This window comes from Balaenoptera musculus, chromosome 4, assembly GCF_009873245.2.
Source record: "Balaenoptera musculus isolate JJ_BM4_2016_0621 chromosome 4, mBalMus1.pri.v3, whole genome shotgun sequence".
Taxonomy (NCBI): domain Eukaryota; kingdom Metazoa; phylum Chordata; class Mammalia; order Artiodactyla; family Balaenopteridae; genus Balaenoptera; species Balaenoptera musculus.
In genome coordinates this window covers 22,417,634-22,435,503 of record NC_045788.1, presented here as the reverse complement: position 1 = coordinate 22,435,503, position 17,870 = coordinate 22,417,634, and the positions used below count along the sequence as shown (strand labels likewise).

At 35.7% G+C, this 17,870-nt stretch overlaps 1 protein-coding gene across 4 annotated transcripts in view; it reads right to left on the bottom strand.

Annotated features, from left to right (window-relative positions):
- The window catches only part of RASA2 (RAS p21 protein activator 2), a 113,515-nt gene that overhangs the window by 49,480 nt on the left and 46,165 nt on the right, over positions 1 to 17,870 (bottom strand). For 3 of the 4 annotated variants that reach the window (XM_036850480.1, XM_036850479.1, XM_036850481.1), the window contains exons 5-6: positions 17,041 to 17,117; positions 760 to 843 (exon numbers count right to left, since the gene is read on the bottom strand). In XM_036850480.1, coding sequence (XP_036706375.1) covers positions 760 to 843; positions 17,041 to 17,117 — 161 coding nt within the window. Of the gene's footprint in view, positions 1 to 759; positions 844 to 1,339; positions 1,388 to 17,040; positions 17,118 to 17,870 lie in introns of all 4 variants that reach the window. The other variant, XM_036850478.1, reaches the window with a different exon arrangement.

The window sequence follows — 17,870 nt, the reverse complement described above, 5'->3', positions numbered from 1 at the left end:
ATTTTCTAAAAAAATAAGAATACATAGCTTGGGGTTGGGAAGAAGCAGTGCATGTCTATGTGTATATACATGTGTTTGTGTAGAGGGAATAGTATGCTCTTTGTTTCCTGATTCTAAACCTTCAAGTTGTAGACAAATTTCAGACTAGTCAGGCTCTGAAAGAAACCATAATGAAATTATAAAATAGAAAATACTACAAAGTGTGATAGATTTTCCATAAATTATCATAAGTAATTAAAATCAATGATACAGTGTACTTCACCATGTTCTGGTACTTCAGCAGTTTGTCTACAGCTTGGAATTCTCTCTGTACAGCACAGATGCCATGAGCAAAAAAGGTATTTTTAGTCCTGAGTTGTTTTCCAGATAAAAATATAGAAATTCCTTTGCTATTTTGAGCTAGCATTTATTAAAACAGGATTCTACCTGCAATAAAAATCTAAGACGTTTGAAACTAGGAAAGCTGATGATGAATGAAGGTCAGGTTTATGTTTTAAAGTACATTTTAACTACTATAAGACACAGGTTGCTCCCCATAGCCTAAGAGTCTGGCAGATTTGAAATGGCACTCATTTTCTTTTATAAAAATAGGAGTTGATTGTTTGCAAGTGAATAATAGAACTAACTGAAGATTTTTCTTTCAAAGCATTCGTTACTTTGTGTCATAAATAGCTATTTAGCAAGTTCTCTTAGAACTTTAATTTTGTAATTGTTAAACTTTAAAACTTAAAAATCTAATACTAATTCAATAAACATTACCTAGAAGGGCCCACAAGAGAAACTGTTGCATAAGGGTCACAGCTTTGTCCATTTATGAGAGGCAACCCATGGCATGCCTTGACACTAAGGAAGCATAAAGAAAAATTAATGTTATTATATTCAAGTTAAACAACATAAAACATTTATATTCAAGTTAAACAACCTAAAACATTATCTTTAAATACGAATTAATACATTCAAAGGGTTAAAATTGTTTTCCACATGTCTGAAGTTGTATGCCTATATACCACCTACCCAAACATATGTACATATGCATTTATTTACTTTCGCTGTATTTCCAAATAGGACTAGACCACCACAGTCAGTACTGAGACTACCAAATAATATTTGGATATACACAAGGTCTATCCAACAAGGTACACGCTGTGGTTTGATTATACATTAAAACTATTGTGGCTTCCAAAAAGGAAAAGAAAGCTGTGTGAACCTTAAAGGACACACTACAAACCAAGTCAAATCTGTGGCATCACATCCTCTGCTAAAGCATGAATGAGAAACAAGGAAACAACTGTGGTTTCCACTTAAAATCTGATTCATAAATAAAGGGCAAGCCACATACAGTTCTGCAGCTTTTATTCTGACTCTCAGTAACAGCTCCTGCATCATTCTGTAGAAAAAGTTTTAGACCATAAAAACCAAGGTCGTCTCATCCACTCCATGACAACACAGTCACTGGTATTTACAGAGAACACAGAATCTGACTTAATGACCTGCTCCTCAAATTTTCTCTTTATTGAGTTCACGAATTTAGTTTAGCATCTAAAGGTGTGCATTTCCCAGTGCCTACAAGAAACTCCTGAGTGTTAGTGAAAAGTATTCTTTGTTGAAAGATGTGGGCTATTGAGCAACATCCTAATTTCTCTCCACAACCCACAGATCATATACGTGGGTGAGGTGCAAATGGTGTGCTGCCGAGTAAAGAAAGAAATGATAATATGACTCATTTCTATTAAATTGGGTATCAAAAATCAAATTTAAAAAATTTCTGAAACTAACCGAAGAAAGTACAGGCCAAGATAACAATTCTGGTTATTAATGTCAGGCCTGGGTACAGTCAAATTTTCCCACTGTACATACTGTTTGAAATTTACACTTCTCAGGCTAAACCTCAAAATGATACCTGATTTTGATATAGTATTTGCAGTTTACTATTTATTTTCACAAAATGCATCAAACTCTCACAACTGCCTTTGAGAAGGGTATCATCATGCCATTTTAAAGAAGAAAGTAAGGCTCAAAAAGCTTACGTGAGAAAGTAACAAAGTAAGGCTAAAGAGGTAATACAACTTGTGAGAAGTGGGCCGAGACTCAACTTCTACTTTCTTAACCCCATTTCTAAAATTTAAGTCCTCCTACAGTCCCACGGTGCCTGAATATACTGTATTACTTTCCTTCTAATACCAAATTTACCTCATGTAAACACTAATTATGTAAAATCTTAATCATAAAAATTCACTATAATTTTATGAGGTATAAAAACACTGAGAGGACTTCCCTGGTTGCACAGTGGTTAAAAATTCGCCTGCCAATGCAGGGGGCACGGGTTCGAGCCCTGGTCCGGGAAGATGCCACAGAGCAACTAAGCCTGTGAGCCACAACTACTGAGCCTGCGCTCTAGAGCCCACGAGCCACAACTACTGAGCCCACGTGCCACAACTACTCAAGCCCGCGTGCCACAACTGCTCAAGCCCGCGCACCTAGAGCCCGTGCTCCACAATAAGAGAAGCCACCACAATGAGAAGCCCGTGCACTGCAACGAAGAGTAGCCCCCGCTCGCCGCAACTAGAGAAAGCCTGTGCGCAGCAACAAAAACCCAACTCAGCCAAAAACAAACAAACAAATAAATAAATAAATAATTTTTTAAAAAATAAAATTAAAAAAAAAATGAGAATAATGGTGACTTCCCTGGTGGCGCAGTGGTTAAGAACCTGCCTGCCAATGCAGGGGACACGGGTTTGAGCCCTGGTCTGGGAAGATCCCACATGCCGCGGAGCAACTAAGCCCGTGCGCCACAACTACTGAGCCTGCGTGCTGCAACTACTGAAGCCCACGCGCCTAGAGCCCATGCTCTTCAACAAGAGAAGCCACTGCAATGAGAAGCCCGCTCACCGCAACGAAGAGTAGCCCCTGCTCGCTGCAACTAGAGAAAGCCCATGAACAGCAATGAAGACCCAACGCAGCGAAAAATAATAAATAAATAAAATAAATAAATTTATTTTAAAAAAATGAGAAAAATGCTGTTCAGTATACAAACACTTCTATAAGAATACCCACAAACCAAAAAAACAATACCCATAATCCAAAAGTATGAGTCTATAAAAATAATCAGAAGTACTCAATTTTTAAATCTAAGTATAAAACTTGGGTTTTCTGACACACAAGTAGTATTATTAAATACAGATTATTTTATTTGCTACGTATGTTATGAAATATTTTCCTAATTACCTAGGATACAACTATTCTTCTAATTGGAAAATCAAGCAATTTCACGTCATAAACCATGGATAAGCTGAAAACGAATGTTAAAATAACCTTAGTATGCTAAATTATCTTGTATTTTATTTACATATGACACATAACGTATTTGATATTGACACATTTTTTAGGAATACAAAGGAAAATAAGTTTAGTCCAAACTTGTTTATAATACAGAATGATCTGATTGTTTTCCTTGGATTTTTTTTTTTTAACTAAAAGACAAATATTAACTTCTACATACAGGAGTACGTAGTACAGGGAGTAACAGGGAACAGATTTATCCTCCCACCTCAAACACTTAAAAAAAAAAAAAAAGGGTAGTATCAGCAGCTCAGGACAGTGATCTCTGATGGGGGGAATAAACAAAGTGAGCCCTCTAACTGTCCCAGCCTACTGTTAGATGGCCTCCCTGAGAAGAAAGGAAGGGCTGTCAGCTGGGGAAGGCCAAAGTGACTAGAGTTCCCAGGGCAGAGTACTGGAGGAAAGAAAGCTGCACAGAGAGAAAGAAACCTCCAGAGAGCTATGAAAGTACTGGTCCCCCCACCCACCCATACCTGGAGTCTCCAGCTGAGCGCTGATAAACATACACATGTGAGGAAACTCTCTGAGGCTGGGGAAAGAACCATTAGAGAAGAGCAGAGGGAACAATTCCAGAAGCCCACAAATGACTAGCAAGAGATCCCATGGGCCACAGTAAAAAGCTGGTAATTATGGGTGCTGCCACAGTAGTGGGAAAATATTAGTCCCAGACTAAAGGCCACTCTTGTTCCATCTAACAAAGCCTATAAGCAAACCACAAATGAATCAAACTGTTTCCAAGTAACTAAGTCTTCAAGTATATTCATAGGAGTACAAAAATATCCAGCAACTTCACAATATCTAGCATCCAATAGAAAATAACCAGGAACACAAAGAATCAAGAAAATACAACCCATGATGAAAAAGAAAAACAAATCAATAGTAACAGATCCAGAAATGACACAGTTGATAGAATTAGTAGACAAGGACATGAAAAAAGTTATTATAACTATATTTCATATGTTTGGTAGAGACACAGAAGACATTAAATTTTGAAAGTCTACAAGGTTTGACATGAAAAACACACTGAGTGGCATTAACAGAAGATTAGATATGGCAGAAGAAAAGATTAGTAAACACGAAGACAGAGTAACAGACACATTACATAGATATGTGAATGGCCTAAGCATGCCAATTAAAAAGCAGAGATTTTCAGATTGGACAAAAAAAGTTATACAGTGCCTTTAAGACTCCTTTAAATATAAGATAAAATTAAGTTAAAAGTAAAAAAAGTGGAAAAATATATACCATACTAATACTAATTAAAAGAAAGCTGATTTAATGGGTAATGACAACCCAAATGTCCACTAGCAAGGGTTTAGCTGACTAAATTATGGTATCTATAGGATGGAATTCTAGGTAGTTGTCAAAAAGAATGAGGTAAATCTATTCTCTAATTACTCTGATATGGAGTGATCTTCAGGATATATTCTTAACTGAAAAAAGAGGAAGTTACAGAACTCTATACTCTGTGTAAGAATGGAGTGAGAAAACGAATATATTTTAATTTTTATTTATACATGTGCATATATTTATTTGCTTGTACTTGTAAAAATACTGGAATGAAAGGCCAAAACTTTTAAGTATAGGAGTTAGGAGGGTAGAGGACTGGGAATGGACTTATTCAAAGATACCTTTATATAGTTTTGAGTTTGGCAACATAGAAAACTTTTACATTTCAAAAGTAAGATTAAACTTAAGAAATAACCCTTAAAAAGTAAAGAAAAAACAAAAACAAACCTGAGAAACCACTAAAAAAAAAAAGGGAATTAGTTCAAAGGACTAGAGTACAGTATTTGATTCTATATCCTTAGTGATATAGTCTATATTCTTAGAACAAACAGAGCAGTAAGACCTCTAAAACTTCATTCAGTAACCTAATTATCAGTGATAATACTGGTATTATTATTTTGAATCGATTGTCTATATCTTCAAAGATAATGTAAATAAATAATTATGTTGTTAAGTATTTATGTAAAGTTAGGGATTAAGATTTCCAATGTTAGAGGAAAGAGATACCAGTATAAAATCAAAGTTAGATTAAAAATCTTGTAATATTAAATTTAGAAACATGAAAAAAAAGAAGGCAAGTAAACCAGCCAGCCAGGCAGCCAGAGCGGCTATATTAATATCAAAGTAGATTTTGCAACAAAGAATATTACCAATATTAGAATAAAGAGGGTTATTTTATAATAATGAGTTCAATTTATCAAGCAGACATAAAAATCCTAAATGTTAATAAGTTCCTATTATAGCTGTAAAACAAATGAAGCAAAAACTGATAGAACTGCAGGGAGAAACTGACAAATCCACAAATAGTTAGCGATTTCAACACCCAATAAAGCAATTAAGAATGAAAGTTTAAACAATACTGTCAACCAACCTAACATAATTAACATTTATAAAAAACACTGTATCCACCAAAAGCAGAAAACACTCTTCAAATGCACACAAAACATGTACCAATATAAACTATATTTTGGGGACAAAAAATAAGTTTTAGTAAACTTTAAAGTATTCAGATCATATAAAATATGTTGACAACAGTGGAATTAAATTAGAAATCAGCAACAAAAAGATATCTGGAAAACCCTCAAATATTTGGAAACAAAATTAACTTACCTCTAAATAATCCCATGGGTCAAAAAATAAAAGAAAAATTATAAAGTATTTTTAAATGAATGAAAGTGAAAACTCAGTATATCAAAATTTGTGGGATCCAGCTAAAGTAGTACTTAGGTGAAAATGGATAGCACTAAGGAAAGAAGAAAGATTTCCAATCACTGACCTCAGCATCAATCAAAAGAAACTTTAAAAAGAAGAGCAAATTAAACCCAAAATAAATAGAAATAATAAAAGTGAAAATCAATAAAAGAGAAAACAGAAAATATATAAAAACAATAAAATCAAAAGCCATTTCTTTAAGAAGGTCATTAAAATTGATAAACCCCTAGCTACACTGATTAGGAAAAAAAGAGTGAAGACACAAATTACCAACATTAGGACATCACCATGAAGTCTACACATATTAAAGGGTTAAAAAGGAATAACTGAACAACTTTATACAAAGAATTGTACAACTCAGATTAAATGGTCAAATTCCTTGAAAGATACAAACTACCAAAATTACTAAAAAAAATTTTTTTTGAATAATTATGTATCTATTAAAGAAGTTGAATTCCTGGTTAAAAACCTTTCCAACAAAAAACAAAACAAAAACATTCCAGGCCCAGATGGCTTCACTTGTGAATTCATATATTAATCATATAAAAAATAAATTACATCAATTCTATAGACACTCAGAAGATCGAAGAGGAGAAAATACTTCCCAATTCATTCAAAGAGACCATTAATATCCTGATTCCAAAACCAGACAAAGACATTACAAGAAAAGTACAGACCAATATCCTTCATGAACAGAGATGCAAAAATCCTTAACAAAATTTCAGCAAATCAAAGCCAGCAATACATGACAATATTAACACAACATGACCAAGTGGACGCTGGCTTAACATTCAAAAATCAATCAACAAGGTTCACCATATTAACAAATGAAAACAAAAAAAGCATAAGATTGTTTGAATATCCATCCCTGATAAAAATTCTCAGCAAACTAGGAACAAAAGGGAACTTTCTCAACCTGATGAAGGACGGCTAACATTGTACTTACTGGTAAAAAACTGAAGGTTTTCTCTCTAAGATAAGGAATAAGACAAGGATGTCTGCTCTCACAACTTCTATTCAACATCGTACTGGAGGTTCTGGCCAGTACAATAAGGTAAGAAGCAGAAATAAAAGGTATCCAGACTGAAAAGGAAGAAGTAAAACTCTATTCGTAGAGGACACAATTGTCTATGTACAAAATTCAATGGAATCTATTTTTAAAAAGCTAGTAGAACTAATAAGTGAATGTAAAAAGGTTACAGGATACAAAACAATTTTTAAAATTTCCATATAGTAGCAACAACCATATATTCAATTTGTCTCAAGTTTCTCTCCTCAGGTTCTTTCCCTCAGCCTGTTTCTCTAATATAAAGATCACTGCCTGGACTTCAAGTCACTCTGTACCTATCTAATTTTTCTGTTTTTCTCTCCAAATTTCTTGACCTCCCCACTCCACTCCTCACCCTACTGAAACCCAGTTTTTTCTGCATTTGTCATTCTATGGACAGTCTCCTCATTAAGGTCCCCTGAGTGTCAAATGCTATCCATGTTTTTCAGGGCTCCTCTCACTGGACTTCTTAGCTGCATGCAATATTCCTGATCACTCTCTCCTTGAAAACCTCTTCTCTCTTGGTTTCCTTGACCCTCACTCTCCTAACATCCCTCATATCACCTATCTGTCTCCTTCATGTTTTCCTCACATGTTTTTCTACATCTACTGCTGGATTTGCTCTCAGTCAACTGCTCTCTTTATGCTACATAACCTCCCTTAAGCCTACTTCTATCACATCTATTCTGATGGCCACACTACCATCAACCATACATTTCTATATGAGATCTCACCACAGAGTTAAAGATTTTTATATCTAAATGCCTGATGGAAATGAAATCCCTACCTAGATGCTCAAGAGCAGCTAAAACTCAACTCATTACCATCTCTTATTAAAGCAGCTTCTCTTCCAGTATTTTCTCTTCATTGTGCATACCACCACCACCAAGCAACACAATCTAGAAATCTAGAGCCACACTTAAATTCTCCTTCCTCCTCACTTTCTATATCTAATCAATCAGTAAGTTTCAGTGATTCTACTCTTTAAATATTACTTCCTCTGGCCTCTTTTCTCACATCTGCAACTGTTGCTCTGGCACAGAAGCCATCACCTCTGACTTGGATCACCCTAACACCCTTCAGATTCACCTTTCTATACTTACTGCTGTCACAAATCTGATCTTTCTAAAATGCAAATTTGTCCATACTCTATTGTCTACAATCTTCCAATAGTTCCATAAGCTCATATAAGTTTTATAAGGTCACATGGTACATAAGCGCCTCTTAAGATCTAGCTCCTGCCTATTTACCAATTTCTGACCAATCTCTGACTCAAGGTTCATATATTAGGCAACATCAAACTGCTTTTAATTATACACACACACAAACACCATGCTGTTTCTTGCCTCCATATTTTTGCCTATACTATTCTTTCCTTCTGGGGGAAAAAAAAAAACCCTCACTTTTTCTAGGCAAGCTTCTTTCTCTTCATCTTTTAAGAAGACAGTGTTACCTTTCGTCATTTAGTTGTTTTAAAATTTATTTAGTGCCTATTAAGTGCCAGATGCTGGGGCCATGAGGTGAATAAGACAAACACGGCCCATGCCCTCATGGAGCACAGAGTCTACCTGAAGAAAGAGATAACAAGCAATAAATGAAAAATAATAATAATTAGAAATACTGGCAAGTGCTATGGAAGAAAAAGAATAGGGTACCCTATTTTAGAGTAAGTGATATTTAAGTTGAAACTTAAAGGACAAGAATGAACCAGCTGGAAGAAGAATGGGCATAAAGGCATTCCAGGCAAAAGGAAAGGCAAACGTACATCTCTGAGCTGGAAGAGTAATGTCACATTTGGAGAAGTGAGAGAAGGCCAGCAAGCACATGAAGAGGAAGCACGCCACAAAATGAAATCAAAGAGGCAGGCCGGGTCACTGGTTCTTATGGGCCACGGTAAGGAGACTGGATTTTATTCTAAAAGCACTGCAAAAATCACTAGGTGTTGGGGCTTCCCTGGTGGCGCAGTGGTTGAGAGTCTGCCTGCCAGTGCAGGGGACACGGGTTCGAGCCCTGGTCTGGGAAGATCCCACATGCCGCGGAGCAGCTGGGCCCGTGAGCCACAGCTACTGAGCCTGCGCGTCTGGAGCTTGTGCTCTGCAACAGGAGAGGCCGCGATGGTGAGAGGCCTGCGCACCGCGATGAAGAGTGGCCCCCACTCGCCTCAACTAGAGAAAGTCCTCGCACAGAAACGAAGACCCAACATAGCCAAAAATAAATAAATAAATAAATAAAATTTTAAAAAAAATCACTAAGTGTTTTAAGCAGGGGACTGTCATGATCTAGTTTATGTTTCAGAAGACTGCTCTGGGCTGCTTATAAAGAGAATGGATTGCAGACTGGAAGACCAGCTAAAAGATTATTGAAATAGTCAAGGTAAGAAATGATTGGTGGTTTGAAATAAGGAGGTGTCAGTAAGTATTATTAAAAATTAGAAAATTCAAGAAAAATTTTTATAGAATCAGTAAGAAATAGATCCAATCTTGGGGGAGAGAGAGGAGAAAAGATTTTAAGTGACTCCCATATTTCTGGCTTGAGCTGTGGGGAGGAGCTGGATAGATACAAGAATCAATATAGCAGTTTTAAATGTGTTAAATTTGCAATGCTGTGAGACATCGAAGGTAGGTAGACATGTAAGTCTGGAGCTAGAAAAAAGATCTGGGTTGAATGCATAAGGTGTAGACAATTTTTTAAAAACTTTTTATTTTGAAATAATTTCTGACTTCCAAAAAGTTGTTAAATAATATGCAGAGTTCCTGTATACCCATCACCCAATGTTAACATTTTGTGTAATCAGAATAGAATTATAGAAGCAGGAAACTAACATGGATACGATGTTAGTTAATAATAAATAACAAGTTGTATTTAGCTCTCATGTCTCCTTAGTCTCCTCCATCCTAAAACAGTTCCTTACTTTTCCTGCTTTGCCCCATGATCTTGCCAGTACTGGCCAGTTATTTTGTAGAATATTCCTTAAATTGAACTTGTCTGATGTCTGTTCATGATTAGACTGAGGTTATGCATCTTGGTATCCTTCTCAATGCAAATTAACAGGAGGTACTGAATGTCTCATTATCAGTGACATTAACTTTGATCACTCAGTTAAGATGGTACCTATCAGACATCTTACAGGGTTAGTCTTTGAGACTATGCATGTATGCTGTTTGTCATTACACTTATGCTCACTTATTTAGCATCTCTAGATGATTCGTCCCTACACTAATTATTATTGTAGTGTTTGCTAATAGTGATGTTTCTATTTCCATCACTTGTCCTATATTCATCAATAAGGAAAAGCAGTCCTTTCTCTCCCGTGTATTTACTTAATTGTTGTATCAGCACTGGCTCATGGATATTTATTTTATTCTACAGGTTTTAATCCATTATTATCATTACTTATTTTGATGATCAAATTGTCCCAGATTTGGTTATTTGGAGCTCTTTCAAGTTGACTTCAACATCCTTTCCACATGCCCTCATTATTTTTTGAGCAATTCCTTACTTTCTGATTCCATAGATGCTCTGGGCTCATCTTGTATTTTTCTCTGCCCAAACCCTGAAACTAGTCACTGCTAAAAAGACAAAACAAAACAAGACAAAAAAAACCCCTCCACGTTCTTTTTATTGGAGCAGTTCTAATACTGTAGCCATTGGCCACATTTAGCTATTTAAATTATAATTAATTAAAATTAGACAAAATTTAAAATTTAGCTCTTTAGTTGCACTAGTCATATTTCAAGTTTTCAATAAGCCACACAAAGCTAGTGGCCACCGTATTGGACAGTTAAGACATAAACATTTTCATCATCACAGAAAGATCTAGTGCATAGTGCTGACTAGAGAATGGTATTTAGAAGTCAAGATACAGGTGCTAAGTATGCTCATTGCTACTGGGATGACACTGTTTGCAGGCTTTCTCAGTGAACACTCAGAGCTAGTGTATACACACACACACACACACACACACACACACACACCCATATCTATTAGACAATCTTACTTTGAGAAGTCTGCATTCAAAGGAGAGCAGAGAAATGGGGATGGTAGCTGGGAGAGGGGGCTGGAGATGAGGTCTGCGAAGGCATGTCTCTTAGAATGGAAGATCCTAGAACATGTTTACATGCTGGTGAGAACAATCTAAAAGAGCAGGTAAAGTTGATGAAACAGAAGAAGGGATAACTGAAGGAGCAAAGTCCTTTGTAGGGGAAAGAGAAAGAATCCAGAGTTCAGATGGAAGAATTCACTCCCAACAAGAAAAGGAGCACCTCATCGACTAAAACATAAGGACAAAAAGATGGAGGCCAATACAGGTTTGCAGATTTGGATTCAGGAAGATGTGACCAATTTGCAGTCTTTAGCGATGGAGAATCTCATAGGTGTATTAGAGAAGCACAGTAAAACTCCGTGATAGTTGTAAGTATCCATGTGAGGTTTGTGATCATGAATTTAAAGTAAAATTAGTCTTTCTGTGTGATTTTCTCCAGCAATATTCAGGTGCAGACTGAACACAGAAGAAGTTGAGTTCATTCATATAAAAGGGATATAAATATAAAAGGAAGAGAAGATCAGGGGAGTTTAGGGAAACTGTAAGAAAATGACTATAGTGACAGATCATAGAAAAAGACCTAGAAGAAAGTAAAAATAGGAGCAGGTAAGAAATGTGGTAGAGATTAGCGGATGGAGGTCTTACTGAAGTTCAGGAAATGCTACAGTGGGGAGCTTCCAGGTCTGGAGAATAATAGCAACTGCTGGGATATGAACCTTTCCACACACTACTCCCCAAAACTGTAGTTCAGCAAGGAGCACAAAGAAAACAATACATAAAACCATGCCTTGAGCATTACTGAAAAAACGAAAATACCACAAACTTCAAATACCTCTAAAGTTGAGAAATCAGCAGTAAGTTCCACAAAACTACTGCTGGAGTTCTGTTGCTGTACGGACAGTGAATATGGACAGTGGAGGCTTAAGTGAAAAAGAGAAGGAAGAAAAGAATGCAGATCAGCATATGTCCACATACAGACCTGTTTGTGAACATTTACAGCAGTTTTCTTTATAATAGCCTCAAATGGGAAACAATTCAAATATCCATCAACTGGTGAATGGGTAAACAAATTCCATACAAAGGAACACTATTTGTAAGTAAAAAGAAATGGACTGGTTTCCAGGTCTAGGACAAGATGGAGTACATGCACACCTCCTTCTTCTTCCCACTAAGCACTGCTAAAAACCCTAGATGTTAAACAAACATAAGAAAACTGAAAGGTGAAGAGAAGAAGGCAAGCCAATTAGAGATCTTGGGACCCAAGGAAATTGGAACCCAGCAGTGAATTCCCTGGGCTTTCTTACACTTTATATATCCCAGACTGAGTGCTAGAGAAGCTACCAACCCAGAAACACCCACCAATGGGAGCAGACAACAAAATGCCCCAAGAAAAGCCAGCTTTCTCTAGCCAAAGGACCAGGAACTGGGCAGCTTAGCAAGATAGAAACCATTTTTAGACAATAACCATCTACTCCAATCAAACACCATGAGAAACACTGTGGATCCACCCTCACCCCCATCAACAAAGGCCAAAAGTTCAGGGGAGAGCCTAGACTTCTACCTCTGACAGGTTGTAATGAGCCCCTTCTTCCCATGGAGTCAGTAGAGACCACATGAGGAGCCTGGATTTCCATCACCAGCCAGCACCAATGAGGCACTCCTCTCCCTCCACGCCAGGGTGGTGTCAGAGAATGCTGAGTGGGAAGGCAAGACTTTCACCACTTTCTAGGGGTAACTAACTCCTCCCAACCAGGGTGTCAGTGGAGGCCACGTGGAGCAGTAGAAAGGTACTCCTCCCTATCCCACCAAAGTGGTAACAGGAAGGAATTAAGGGGAACGTGAACTATGACTTTTGTTCAGCAGTAACAAGGAAAACTTCTCACTCTTCCCCCAGGGTTATCAGGAGCGGCTGAGTCAGGAACCTGGACTTCTACCTCTACCTGACAGTAATGAAACTGGGACTCCTCTTCCCCCACCAGCAGAGGGTCAGAGGAGCCTGGCTAAAAGAGAAGATTTAAACAAGATCTAGAGTCGCATTATATAATACCCAAAATGTCCAGGATAGAACTGAAGACCATTCAACATATGAAAAACCAGACAATCTCCAACTTAAATGAGAAAAGACAACTGGCAGATGACAAGACTGAGATAACATGGATGTTGGACTTATCTGACAAAAATGTGAAAGCAGCCACCATAAAAATGATTCAATGAGCAATTATGAACATGTTTGAAATAAATGAAAAAATAGAAAGTTTCAGCAAAAAAATAGTAAGTCTCACCAAGGAAATAAAGATATAAAGAAGAACCAAATGGAAATTTTAGGACTTAAAAATACAATAACCAAAATAAAAATAATTCAATAGTTGACTTTAACAGTAGAATGGAGAGGACAGAGGAAAAAACCAGTGAGCTTTTAAAGACAGAACAACAGAAATAACCCAATATGAACAACGGAGGGAAAATAGACCGGAACAAAAAAGGGCAGAGCCTCAGGGATGTGTGGGACAATAACAGATCTAACATTCACGCCACTGGAGTCTCAAAAGGAGAGGAGAGAAAGCTGGCAGGGCTGATAAATTTAACAAGAAATAATGGCTAAAAGTTTCCCAATATGGCAAAAGACATAAGCATATAGATTCAAGCTGAGCCAACATCAAACATGATAAACCCAAACAAATCTATAGTCAAACTAAAACACTTAGAAAACTAAAGACAAAGAAAAAAATCCTGAAGGCATCCAGAGAGAAACATAGGAAAACCTGCATAGGAAAAACACTTTGAATGATAGTGGATTTCTCATCAAAAATCATGGAGGCCAGAAGGAAGTGGTACATTTTTCATGTGCTGGGAAAAAAAAAAAAAAAAAAAGAACTATCAACCAAGAATTCTATATCCAGTGAAAATATCCTTCAGGAATCAAGAAAAAAATCAAGACATTCTCAGATGAAGAAAAACTAAAAGAATGTGTCACCAGTAGACCTATCCTAAAAAAATGGTAAGAGGAAATTCTCTAAACATAAAGACAGTGATAAAAGAAGGGATCCTGAAATGACAGGAAGGAAAGAATATGGAAAGAACAAAAATATGAGTAAATACAATAGACTTAGAATTCTCTTCTTTTCTAAATTGTGTTAATAACTGAAAGAAAAATTATAACACTTTGATGTGGTTGTCACTGTTGCACAGGAAATACTTAACACAATTATATTACAAATGGTGGAGGATTAAAAGGTAAGGTTTCTACATTTTATTCTAACTGCTAAAATGTCAACACCAGTAGACTATAAGTTACACATGTACAATGTAATACCTAAAGCAACCACTAAAAAAACTATACAAAGAGATACACTATAGATTAAAAAAACACTATAGATAAATCAAAATGTAATTCTAAACAAGTTCAAGTAACCCACAGGAAAAAGAAAATAGAGGGGACAGAAAACAGAAAATAAAATGGTGGATTTAAGCCTAACATATCCATAATTATATTAAAAATAAATGTATAAATTCACTAAATAAAAGACAGAAATTGGCAAAATAGATTTTAAAAAGTGACACAACTATATTCAATCTTTAAGAAACTTGTGCACAACTGGCTGGATCTGAGTGGAAAAAAGCCAATCTCAAAAAGTCACAAACTATTAAGAGTCCATTTGCGTAAGATTTTTGAAATGACAAAATTTTAGATATGGAGACAGATTAGAGGTTGCAAACGATTAGGGATGGGGGTGGGGAAGGAGTGGTTGCGACTATAAAGGGGTAGCATGAGGGAAATATTTACAGTGATAAAATAGTTTTGTATCTTAATTGTGGTGGTGGTTACACAAATCTACACATGTGATAAAATGATACCCTGTACACTATACAATGTCAATTTTCTGGTTTTTATACTGTATTTATAGTTATATAAGATGTAACCACTGAAGGAAACTAAGTTTAGAGTACACAGGACCTCTCTGCACTTTGCAATTTCTTGCAAATCTATGATTATCTCAAAATTAAAAAAAAAAAAAAAAATCAAACTGCCAGAGTTCAAATCCAGGCTCTACTCTCCCTGTACAAACCTGGGCTTATTTACCCAATCCGTGCATCGTTTTGTCATCTGTAAAACGAGGACAACAGTATCTACCAAGTTATGGCAAGAAACAAAGAAAATAATATCTAAAAAAGGATGAACTCCTGATACATAATGTGGATGAATCTCAAAAGCATGCTAAGTAAAAGACACAAGAGACTATATATTATATAGATCTGTTCATATGACATTTTGGAAAAGACAAAAACTATAAGGAGAGAAATCAGATCATGGTTGCCTAGAGCTGGATATAAAGAGAGGGGACTGAACACATCTCTGAGTAATGCCTTTTGGTATAGTTCTGACTTTTGAACTCATCCTGATATTCTACATATTCAGTAAAATAAAAGTAAACCAAAAAGGATGGGGGAAAACAACATTAAACTAAATGCAAACCAAATCAATCCAATTAACTGTATTTCAAATGTAAAACATAACTGAACTGAGCAGGGCAGAGAGTAATCCAAATACTTTCACTATATGCTCTCAGTCTAGGGGAAAAAACTGTAAACAAATCCTGTTTTTAGTAGGTAAATCCAAACTGAGGAACATGTGAAAAAACAACTGGCCTGTATTCTTCAAAAATCTCACTACCATGAAAGACAACGAATAGCTAAAAGTACAGGTTAAGGAGATTAGAGACATGACAACTGAATGTAATACATGATCTTGAACTGTACCCTTTCTTGGAGAGAAAAAAAAATGTCTTAAAGGACATTATTGGAACAGTTGACAAAAGTGAAATATTGTAACTGTAGATTAAAGTATTGAAATATAAAAACTACAGATTATACTTTTACTGTAACAATGTTAAATTTCCTGAATTTGATAACTGTACTAAAGTACATTTAAATATTATATTTAAGAGAATATCCTTTTTCTTAGGAAATACACACTGATATATTAAGGATCATAATATGTGCAACCTTCTTTAAAAGAGTTCAGAAAAAATTAACTGAGTAATATTATATATAGTATTTTATGTATATATATAAGCACATAAATATCAATATGTATATTTATATAGAGAGAGAATACCTCAAAGGATCTGGGGTGTTCATAATTAGGAGAATAAATTATAGTCTGGAGCAGCAGTAGGAGAGTAATATTGACCCTACTCCCTGGCTCTAAGGTATATGGGTATGGTAGAATACATAGCCTCAGACTGAGAAGGCAGTAGAGGAAACAGTACTTCAGGGGATATTCACGTATCAGTTAAGACAAAGAGAGAAAACATTCAGAAGTCAGGGATATCCCATTGTTTGTTGACAACACAGAGGAAGGGTTTGGGTGAGAGGGAAAAGGTGGAGGATTGGGCTGAAACAGATTTCCAGAACAGTTAGAAGATTAGAGTCGGGGTGATAAAAGTAAGTTGAGAGAAAAGAGGAAAAAAGGAATTCAAAGTAGGTGAGAATCAATACTGGTAATCTCAAGGTATACATTTAGTTTTAGCCCCAAGGTCCCTAATGCTCTGCTGTGTTATATCTAGAGTTTCTAGAGGCCCTCTACTGGGAAGCTTTTCCAACTCGTTGCTGCTAGGTGGTTAGACACGTTTATCTGTGATCCTATATCTATCATGTAACACACATTAAATAAATACTGGTTGAATGAATTAATGACTCATCATATGTAATCTGAGTAGACTAGATGTGAGAAAATAAAGTGGAAAACAAATTAATAAAGAAATGGCATAGCAGAGTTCATTTCTGAAAAAAGTTTCTGAAGTATTTAAAATAAGGAGTTGGCTTAAAATTCAAAGAATACAAAATGGAGAATTATATCTAGTTGACTTGGTAAAAGAAATATGCTTACTGTACAACAAGCTGCTGGCACACAGTTCCATTTTCTGTTATCAGTTCATTCAATTTTAATTCAAGGTGAACTTTACCCTATAATGAAAAAAAAATTACAAACTGAGAAGTCTATTTTACTGATAAAATATTAATTAAAGGTATGTACTTTTTCAAATGGTAGCCATAATATTTAGTTATTCACTAACTAAATACTAGTGATCCTTAGCACATGGCTTTGTCTCCATTAAGTACTTGTTAAATGACTAATAACCAACAATGTAGATCAAAATCTGAAAAATAAGCAGTCAAATGCTTATATCAAACGTGGTATTCAAATCTAAGAATTTTATGCCCAGTTCAACACATATTTATCTCAATTATCATGAATCAAAAAGAAAGATAAAACTTACATTTTAGGGAATTTTGCATTTAGCAAATTACAAGATGCAGAATGCTTTTTCCAGAGAAGATAATAAGTATAGAGACAGTATCATTAAAAGACAGAGAAATCATACAATTCTACAACAATAAAACTAAGTTAAAGCTAGTAAGGTTCAATTTGTCAACACTTATTTTTCTCAAATAATTAAGATTTATGGAATATCTACTACATTTTAGGAGGCACTGTGGGAGTGGGTAAGAATCCAAAGAAGTATAAAACAAAGTCGCTGCTTATAAGAACTCGCAATCTAGTTGGGCAGACAATAAATAAAAGATAACAATATATGGCCAAGAGCACTGATGAAAAAATGGGATACTGAAAATGAAAATAAAGGACTACTTTCTTAAACAGCCATTAATAAATGGGTTTTTAAAAAATTCAGTAGTATAAGTTTTAAGCAAACTATC